The sequence below is a fragment of the Salvelinus sp. IW2-2015 genome, linkage group LG36, assembly GCF_002910315.2.
Source record: "Salvelinus sp. IW2-2015 linkage group LG36, ASM291031v2, whole genome shotgun sequence".
Taxonomy (NCBI): domain Eukaryota; kingdom Metazoa; phylum Chordata; class Actinopteri; order Salmoniformes; family Salmonidae; genus Salvelinus; species Salvelinus sp. IW2-2015.
In genome coordinates this window covers 40,391,845-40,402,802 of record NC_036875.1, presented here as the reverse complement: position 1 = coordinate 40,402,802, position 10,958 = coordinate 40,391,845, and the positions used below count along the sequence as shown (strand labels likewise).

At 42.2% G+C, this 10,958-nt stretch overlaps 1 protein-coding gene and 1 pseudogene across 1 annotated transcript in view; both read right to left on the bottom strand.

The window, feature by feature from the left end:
* Window positions 1-4,956, bottom strand: part of LOC111959903 (serine/threonine-protein kinase 24-like) — a 48,722-nt gene extending 43,766 nt beyond the window's left edge. Inside the window, exon 1 of the mRNA XM_023981746.2 lies at window positions 4,295-4,956. Coding sequence (XP_023837514.1) covers window positions 4,295-4,336 — 42 coding nt within the window. The 5' untranslated portion in view covers window positions 4,337-4,956. The remainder of the gene's footprint in view (window positions 1-4,294) is intronic.
* Window positions 4,957-6,328: 1,372 nt separating this feature from the next.
* Window positions 6,329-10,958, bottom strand: part of LOC111959519 (dedicator of cytokinesis protein 9-like) — a 118,443-nt pseudogene continuing 113,813 nt past the window's right edge.

The following is a 10,958-nucleotide window of genomic DNA, read 5'->3' as shown; positions in this document are numbered from 1 at the left end:
GATTGGACTTAGTCTCCTGCAGCTGAAAAACATCCCCACAGCATGATGCTGCCACCACCATGCTTCACCGTAGGAATGTGGCCAAAGAGTTCAATCTTGGTTTCATCAGACCAGATAATCTTGGTTCTCATGGTCTGGCGAGTCTTTAGGTGCCTTTTGGCAAATGCCAAGCGGCCAGTCATGTGCCTTTTACTGAGGAGTGGCTTGCGTCTGGCCACTACCATAAATGCCTGATTGGTGGAGTCCTGCAGAAATGGTTGTCCTTCTGGAAGTTTCTCCACAGAGGAACTCTGGAGCTCTGTCAGAGTGACCACCGGGTTCTTGGTCATCTCCCTGACCAAGGCCCTTCTCCGCCGATTGCTCAGTTTGGCCGGGCGGCCAGCTCTAGGAAGAGTCTTGTTGGTTCCAAATTCTTCCACTTAAGAATGATGGGGCCACTGTGTTCTTGGGGACCTTCAATGCTGCAGAACATTTTTGGTACCCTTCCCCAGATCTGTGCTGCGACACAATCCTGTCTCGGAGCTCTACAGACAATTCCTTTGACCTCATGGCTTGTTTTTGCTCTGACATGCACTGTCAACTGTGGGACCTTATATTGACAGATGTGTACCTTTCCAAATCATGTCCAATCCAATTGAATTTACCACAGGTGGACTCCAAGTTGTAAGAAATATCTCAAGGATGATCAATGGAAACAGGATGTACCTGTACTCAATTTTGAGTCTCATAGCAAAGGGTCTGAATACTTATGTAAAATGTATTTCTGTTTTTTATTTTTAGTAAATATGCAAACATTTCTAAAATCTGTTTTCGTTTTGTCATTATGGGCATTGTGTGTAGATTGATGGGGGAAAAATGTTTGGATCGAGGGAAAGATGAACGGAGCAAAGTACAGAGAGATCCTTGATGAAAACCTGCTCCAGAGTGCTCAGGACCTCAGATTGGGGCGAAGGTTCACCTTCCAACAGGACAATAACCTTAAGCACACGGCCAAGACAATGCAGGAGTGGCTTCAGGACAAGTTTCCAAATGTCCTTGAGTGGCCCAGCCAGAGCCCAGACTTGAACCTGATCTATTATCTCGAGAGACCTGAAAATAGCTGTGCAGCCACGCTCCACATTTTTCAGCAGTGGTGGCGGGCTGGGGGGATACCTAGTATCTAGGGAAAGGGGGATACCTAGTCAGTTGTACAACAATGCATTCAACTGAAATGAGTCTTCCACATGTGTTTAGGGAGCGATGAGCCTCAGGGTGCAGACTGACTGTAGTGGACCACGCAATCTGGTGGTGCAGCTGGGAGAGGATCAGACTCATGCTTTTTATAGGGATGTTTTAGCAGTGGTGATAAACCTGACTGTGGAGATTCCCAGCATGTGGAGCCTGTAGTCACAGTGCCCAGTGTTGTTCTTCCCACTTTTTTGACATTTTTCACTTTCACGCTGAGTGGTTATCAAAAGGAAGTGAGCTGGAAAGATTTTTCAAAAACATTGAGTAACTATTGTAAATTCTCAATGGATGAAGGGTTACATACTCTGCTACATGGTAAGACTATTAAGGCTCTGTTCAGTTATTAATGCTTCACTGGGCCAATCACAGAACGCTATAATACAAAGGATTCTGGTGTGGGGGGGGGGGCACAGCTTTGGAATCCCAAAGCTGAAACCAATAATATCATTATTATACCCCTGAGAAACTCAAGCAGCTTGAGGAATTCATTCTAAAACACCCGTAACAACCAATAGGTGAACAGCACCACTAATCCTATAGCTTTAGTTTGGCCTTATTGACAAACAAAGCAGTCTTTCACACTTTCTGCCCTGCAATAGRGACTCTTTGGTCACTTGCCTTTATCCATTTTTGTCAAATAGGCCTATGTTTCTGTAYGTTAGGCTATCAGTGTTTCCCTTAGGATGTTTTTCAGCAGTGGTGGCGGGCTGGGTGATACCTACTATGTAGGGAAAGGGGGATACCTAGTCAGTTGTACAACTGAATGCATTCAACTGAAATGTGTCTTCCACATTTAACCCAACCATCAATCAAAGAGGTGCGGGGGGCTGCCTTAATATACATCCACGTCATCGGCGCCCGGGGAACACTGGGTTAACTGCCTTGCTTAGGGGCAGAACAACAGCTCAAGGATTTGATCCAGCAACCTTTCGGTTACTGCCCAACGCTCCTACCTGCCAGGTTACCTGCCAACCCTACTGGGACTATCTACTGGGACTTTGTACTTTGGCCAGTAAAGTGGGAAATTGTGAAGCAGCTCAACCTAACAAGAAAATCCCGATATGATAAATAGTGAGAAAATCTCTTGGAGTAAAAAAAATCTAAACATCAATACGGACAGTGAAAGAATAGAACCAAGGCCTCGTCCATAAAGATGGTGAATAGCTTGGAGCAGGAACACAACACCCCCTCCCCTCAGACAGGCCCTCTTTRCCCCCCCTGTGGTCTACAAAGGAGGGGATGGTCCTCTTCACGCTTGACATTACAATTCACTTCCTGCACTGCAACGATTAACTGCCTGAAGCACTTTTGTTGCAAATTATGGAACGGTATATTATGCTGCACGACAGAAATAGTGTGAAGGAACATTTCCCAGTGACAATACTTTGTTTTATAGYRGAACGATGTCCAATTAATTTCARTACAGGCATAAAGATTTCATATCCCTATACARTAATCGCAATTTGATACCCATTATGGGGCATTCTGGAAAGAGYGAGGAACTTGATTTGCTTGCACTAGAATTATAGTTTAATTTACCATAAAAACAATGCTGAACAGCTAGCCTATTGTTCTCATAACAACCCKTGGAGAATGTTGTAAATCTGCTCCATTAAAAAGAGGCAAAGAGACGACTAATATGTTGACATGAGTTGAAAGGGGGGGTGAAGAATAAAAGAATAATAAATAAAAATAAAAATAAATAGAAGAATAAAGCCTGTCACAACCACAGAGCAGTCATCCAGGTGAAAAATCATCCTATTGACACTGACCTCAATGGGAAAAACAACACTGGGTTACTTTGTTGAAGCACTTTTGGCAGCAGTTKCAGCCTCGAGTTTTCTTGTGTATGACGCTACAAGCTTGGCACACCTGTYTTTGGGGAGTTTCTCCCGTWCWTCTCTGCAGATCCTCTCYASCTCTGTCAGATTGGTGGGAASAACAACACTGGGCACTGTGACTACAGGCTCCACATGCTGGGAACCTCCACAGTCAGGTTTATCACCACTGCTAAAACATCCCTAWAAAAAGCATGAGTCTGATCCTCTCCCAGCTGCACCACCAGATTGCYTGGTCCACTYCAGTCAGTCTGCACCCTGAGGCTCATCACCCACCCCCAGCCCCATATACACACACTCKACTTCTCCCTCTGGGTCAGCGCTACCGAGGCCAAGCCTGAATGAACCATGTTGCCACCATTCAGGAGAGAACAGTACAGTGGTGAAACATGGCTCTATTCATGCAGCTCAAGGCTATCTCGCYGTGGTGCCCCATGAGAATGACAGTCATATGTCCATTGTCGGAATGGGGAATGACCTAGATACCTAGTTTTCTTACAAGWTAAGTCATGTCCTGGCAGCTTTCTTGTTGACTGCCTGCACCGAAAAATGTCAAGAATGTTTATTAAGAGGAAAGATTTACTTTCCACTGCCTCAACTGGCAGGGACCTCAGTAACATGTTGCTGTTTCGCTTTCATGTTTCCTTGTTGAATAAAAGGTGTTTAGTGGTTCAGCCATTGAGTCGTGCTTAAAATATATTGGCTTTCTGAGTAATCACAAACAATTAATGTGCATTAGTGTAACACTACAGGGAAATCATTTCAGTTGTAGCTCAGGATTTGCCTTAAATGGCAAACACTTATTGTTCTAGCAGCATGCTAAATAGTTTATATAGTTTATATATTGTAAAACAGATGCTTAACTTTGCCATCTAGTCTACAGGACTGTCAGAGACAGACTGCACCACATGGGGCCAATCTGGCCACATCTCTGCTGAACATAAATAWGGCTCAATAGATTGGCCTCATAAGTGGGCATTTTTCTGGTGCAAAGAAACCAATACCTTGTGTCTTTCCATAGTTGGCTAGCTAAATGGATAGTTTATTAGTTKACGTTAACTAGTTAACTAACACAGCTAGTGAGGATGTGATCATAAATAAAGTCAAGTTACTGATCACGTAATCGAGTCAGTATCGTTAGTAAGGTTAGCTGGCTAACAAGTTTGCTAAAGTATTACAAAGAAATTGAGGGAGACCGACTACTTGATGAACTAAGACAAAAATCTTACCTGCATCCCTGGAATGCCACTCTGAACCGGGGAATGAGCCATGTCGTCATAAAATAAACAATCAACAAAATTCGTACTCAGTTGACGCCACTTTGTTTGCTAGCTAAATMAGTTACTGTAGCTAACCCAAATCGGAGGAGTGCAAAGCTGTTTATGTCCAGCTAATGATACCTTGCGTTATTGGAATTAAAATGCCGGATTTACAAAGTCCCTAGCTATCACGGAATCAGCTCAAAAACATTGCTTGTTTTTTTAGCTGCAATGTCTTGAAGTTGTSCCTCTTCCGCAGATAGCAAACTAGCTAACGTTAGCTAGCTAAATCTTCAACAGAAGAACAAACTATGCTCTGCACAAGTCTCACCAAACCTTAAATGTTTTCGAGAATATCCGATGAAAAGTGAGAATAATATAATAAATTGAGGATAGTTGTCTCATTTGTTGCCCTGTCCTCATCACTTTTCTCTATTGCCCTCCGCCATTTTGATAGCTGTCATTCTCACATTAGSGAAACCCTTCAGAAAAACTACAGCGGTGCGCAGCGAACCGGAATATTCCTCCAGGGAAGCTCCCAAYCAATCAAGACCCACGCCATTGGCCGTTCGATAGCCAATGGGCTCTCAGCAACGCTTCKACCGCCGCGTCSGAGGAGACTGCATACCGCGTRCAAAGCGGCAAAGTAGCTAGCTAGGTACTGTCGGGAGTCACTGTGGAAATTCAGCCAGCTCTGATTGACTGACAAATATTGACGTATATACCATGCTATATAAACTGAGCCAACTYGCTAAAGAATTAGATAGGATTACGAGTAGAAMTTCAGGTTTTTAGATACACAAACTACAGTTATGCTGGTAATGGATTGCCTCTCTCTCTCACTCCCAACTTTCAGTCTGTATAGTTGCATTGTGTCCTGTTACCATGATGTCCCACAAGGCAAGGGGTTGACAACAATGATGTAGTATGTTTAATAAAACTTGAATAAACATGTCTATGTTTAATAAAGCTGAATTGTTGATTGATATCAGTTGATATGACTTGAGTTGTCTCTTATTACTAAACTTCCTGGTATGGGATTTGAATATATGAATACCTTAATTATCTGCCGATCAGCTGCCCCTGTGTCTTCCCCTCAGAAATACACTTGTTGTGAGAATAAACTTATTGGAGAGAGAGAGGTAGGTTAAGTCTCAGTGATTGATGAAAATAGTAAAAAAAATATATATATATATATATTTGTCTAGAATGTATGACCCGTCATTACAATATAGCTTTTGGTTGACAGACAAGTCAGAGCGCTTGCTAAACATCACTTCAGCAGTCTGAGTTAATTCACCTCTCGGAGAGTGTCCTCTCGATAGGCCTACTGCAGTGGACTTGSCGATTTGGTGGCCCGTTTTTTAAAAAGACTTGAGGGGCCCCACTAACCCCAATTTGGTAATTGAAGAAAAATATGACTGTGGGGGAGGTAGAGGTGGTTTATAAGGTAAAGGACATGGGTGAGGTAAAGGTAGAGGAGTGAAATGATATGCTGTATTTGTTATATTCTTCCAGAATGGAATTCTTGACAAGTATATTTTTAAATMAATTAAGAAAGAGCACTATCAAAAGAAGTCATGGGGCAGAGGTGGAGGTGGTTGAGGCTGAAGAGTTCATCYAAAGCTACATCCGTGACCTTGATGGGTTGGTCATAATGTCTGCAAAAGTCACGAACGACACAAGGTAAAGAGGAAAGTCGACACGGCAGCCACATGACACCAGGGCAAACAGTTGTAAACTCTCAATGTAACATGGTATACCTCTTCTGTCTTATTGTTCCATTTAGGGCCTTCATGATTGAAGGAGGTGGGGGTCATAAAGGATGTCTTCTGTGCTGGTTCCACGTCCTGCAGGTAAAATAAGATTAGGATTACATTTATGTGTTTGACCTATACTCCCATCAATATGGTTGAGAACCAAACATTCCATATCTATAGCYGTTGTACAATTATTGGACAATAAACAAACAAAGTTTATAAGGAAATCTCAAGTACAAGTGAAGAGGAATGAGTGAATTTTATTGAAAAGAAAAGCATTAGAGAACATTTCTGTTTATACAGCAGAAAAGTGACTTTCTGTTAAATAAAAATTAAAAACCCATTGCTTCCCAAATATAAAATGATTTCTTTAACATTTGAATAAACACTCAAATGGTAAAAGCTTAATATAACTTCCACAGTAGGTCTCTGAATAAACACTAGAATTGCTTTGAAAAGAAGGATGAACATAATCTTTACAATGTATTATTGAACCCAACACTGCAAGACACTGTACCTTGCAAAATACAAATATTGCACTCCTTTTTTATATACATGAATAAACAGCTTGGAATATACTTATATGCAATGGCTTTAAATATTTAAAAAAAAATCCCATTCTAAGACATTTAAGTGATTACGGACGCTAACGCTAACTTTTTCATAGGAGGCTCTATTTCCAATAAATTGCAGCTTTGTAGAAATATAACAAGACTTTGTGTACATGTACAGAGAGATGAATGCCAATGTATGCAGCATATATTTAAGCAATAAGGCACGTCAGGGGTCTAGTATATGGCCAATATTCCCTCGGCTAAGGGCTGTTCTTATGTACGARGCAACACGGAGTGCCTGGATACAGCCATTAGCCGTGCTATATTGGCCATATACCACGAACCCCTGACGTGCCTTATTGCTCTTATAAACTGGTTACTAACGTAATTAAAAAAGTAAAAATATTTGTTTTTGTCATACCCGTGGTAAATGGTCTGATATACCACAGCTTTCAGCCAATCAGCATTCAGGGCTCAAACCACRTGGTTTATAATGTTCGTCAAGACATCAATACATAGAAAATCACTTGAAGAGTTCAGAGCAGAAGACAAATGATCAAAACAAACAGAGCGCTAGTGACATCACATGCACATTTCTGTCGCTTTAAGGATCCCTATGGGGACGGCTCCACAGGAAACACTACCAGTGATGTCATATACAGTGGCAAGAAAAAGTATGTSAACCCTTTTGAATTACCTGGATTTCTGCATAAATTTGACATAWAATTTGATCTGATTTTCATCTAAGTCACAACAATAGACATACACAGTGTAGCAACAGTGCGGAATTTCTCCATTTATAGACAATTTGTCTTACCGTGGACTGATGAACATCAAGGCCTTTAGAGATACTTTTGTAACCCTTTCCAGCTTTATGCAAGTCGACAAATCTTAATCTTYGGTCTTCTGCGATCTCTTTTGTTCGAGGCATGGTTCATATCAGGCAATGCTTCTTGTGAATAGCAAACTCAAATACATTTTGTGAGTGTTTTTTATAGGGCAAGGCAGCTCTAACCAACATCTCCAATCTCATCTCATTGATTGGACTCCAGATTAGCTGACTCCTGACTCCAATTAGCTTTTGGAGAAGTCATTAGCCTAGGGGTTCACATACTTTTTCCAACCTACACTGTGAATGTTTAAATTATGTATTCAATCAATCCTCATGGATGAATGTCCCTGGTCCCATCCTCCACAGAGTGACTGTACTCTATACAACAGTGTAACACAGTCCTTTGTCCTGGCCCATTGGACAAGCCAGAGAAGGTGTGAGAGAAAATTAACAGAACATCAATATTGTCTCAGTTTAGCCAGAAGCAAACTTGATGATAAGGAGAACAGAAAAGCAGGAATGGCCACTCATGGCAGKGCTGGCACAGAGCGTTGAAGTCAGGAGTCAGCCAATCCCGGTGGGTCTCACACCACAGAGGAGGAGTTGGGCATGCCCACGATGGTGGCACCGCTGGGGGTACCACTGATGACGTTGAAGATGTGCAGTGAGTCTGGAAGAACGCTCTTCATGCCATCCTCCACTGGAATGATCTGGAAGGGAGCGACGGAGGGTGTTCAAGATTATGCTAAAGGTACAAATTATTTTTTCAGACAACTTAGTAAGAATGAATCACACGTAGTATAGCCCATGCCAAAGATGTTTTACCATCCAATCTGCTCATGTCAGCACAAAGGAAAAACAGAGGGAAAAGGGGGTTATCAAATATCACAATAGCATGATATTATATTATAAAATGACTATGAAATCCCAATGCCTAACTAATAATAACTGTTACTTTCATAATAATACTCAAATTAAACTGTTTTACCAGTATTGCAATCAAAACAAACACAACAGATTCTTCCAAAATGTACAAATATTCAAAAACGGCTGACGAACAAACAATGATGGATCCCAATGTTTGTTACGCTAGCAGATAACTCATGCTTACTGGCTCGTGCATGATGTCAGACAGCTCTCTGGCCAGGTCTCTGTAGTTGGCCTTCATCTCGTCATGGTACTCCTGCTGGTCCTCTTTAATCAGCCGCTCGTTGATGCCCAGGCCATGGCCACACGCCTCCACAAACTGCCTGCTCCACAAAAGGCCAGTGTCATACATTTTTATTTTTTATTTTTTTACCCCGCTTTTTCTCCCCAATTTCGTGATATCCAATTGTTAGTAGTTACTATCTTGTCTCATCGCTACAACTCCCATACGGGCTCGGGAGAGACGAAGGTCGAAAGCCATGCGTCCTCCGAAACACAACCCAACCTAGCCACACTGCTTCTTAACACAGCGCGCATCCAACCCGGAAGCCAGCCGCACCAATGTGTCGGAGGAAACACCGTGCACCTGGCAACCTTGGTTAGCGTGCACTGCGCCCGGCCCGCCACAGGAGTCGCTGGTGCGCGATGAGACAAGGATATCCCTACCGGCCAAACCCTCCCTAACCCGGACGACGCTTAACACATTTTTAAAAGGGAACAAGTCTTCATTTTAACTGTGAATATTCAGTCTACAATATTTTAGAAATAATATTACAAGTTTAGAATATTACACTTCTTCAGTTTTCCCACTTTGTAGTTATTGCATTGGTGTTCCAGAAATCAAGCCTGTGAATAGAATGTGTCTGACTATATGGGGGAAAGACTACTGTATTTATTTCATTTTTACTTTTGCGTTTTACTAAGAAAAGGCTATGTTTTTTATTTAAGTAGTATGTGTTCAGGAAGTGGAAATTAGTCTAAGCTATAAGAAGTTTGTTAATGGATATTTATATTTTGTGTTTTTAGTTATCACTTTAGTTTTACTTGGTGTCTGGGCGCAAACCCAGAGTCTCTGGTGGCACAGCTAGCGCTGCGATGTAGTGCCCTAGACCACTGCGCCACCCGGGAGGCCAGTGTCATACATAACCACCACCTGAGCCACGGCCTGTTCACCCCGCTACCATCCAGAAGGCAAGGTCAGTACAGGTGCATCAAAGTTGGGACCAAGAGACTGAAAAACAGCTTCTATCTCAAGGCCATCAGACTGTTAAATAGTCACCATTAGCCGGCCCCTGCCCAGTACACTGCCCTGAACTTTAGTCACGGTCACTAGACGGTACACTGTCCTGAACTTTAGTCACGGTCACTAGACGGCAACTACCAGGTTACTCTACCTTGCACCTTAGAGCCTGCTGCCCTATGTACTGTACATAGTCATGGAACACTGGTCACTTTAATAATGGATCACTGGCCCCTTTAATAATGTTTACATACTGTTTTACCSACTTCATATGTATATTCCTGTCAAGACCTATCCTATTTTACAATGTGTACTTTAACAACTCACCTGAAGACCTCTTTAAGTTGTTTGACCTTGTTGTCAGGGTACTTCTTGGTGCTGGCATCATCCAGGAAAGCTCGGGCATATGCGAGGGGACCAGCATTTACCTATAGATTAAAGGAAAATGTATTTTAGATTCACAAGTTGAGGGATATCTTTACCATGTAAGAAACAGTTGAGGGATATCTTTACCATATAGAACAAGTTGAGGGATATATTTACCAACATAGAACAAGTTGAGGGATATCTTTACCACATAGAACAAGTTGAGGATATCTTTAACCTACAGAACAAGTTGAGGGATAATTTACCATACAGAACAAGTTGAGGGATATATTTACCACATAGAACAAGATGAGGGATATCTTTACCACATAGAAACAATGAGGTATCTTACCATATAGAAAATTGAGGTGTATCCTTTACCATATAGAACAAGTTGAGGATATATTTACCACATAGAACAAGTTGAGGGATATTTTTACCATATAGAACAAGTTGAGGGATATATTTACCATATAGAACAAGTTGAGGGATGTCTTTACCATATGAACAAGTTGAGGTGTATCTTACCATATAGAACATATATTGAATAAAATAATTGAATGGGTAAAATGAGAAAGTGTGTGTGTCTGTGGTTGTGAGGACGGAGGATGTGGTTTGTGAGGACGGAGGATGTGGTTTGTGAGGACGGAGGATGTGGTTTGTGAGGACGGAGGATGTGGTTTGTGAGGATGGAGGATGTGGTTTGTGAGGACGGCGGATGTGGTTTGTGAGGACGGAGGATGTGGTTTGTGAGGATGGAGGCCTGCACCTGGACACTAATGCTGCCTTGTAGTTTGAGCTGCAGGCGGATCATGTCCACCTCGCTGGTGGCAACTAGCTGTCTTAGCTCGGTCAACCTCTTGCTCATCTCATCTATAGCCACCTCTATGGGGTTCAGGTCTGTGTGGTGCTGGTACATCACCGCAATACGCTTCTTCACATAGGGGAAACAGTG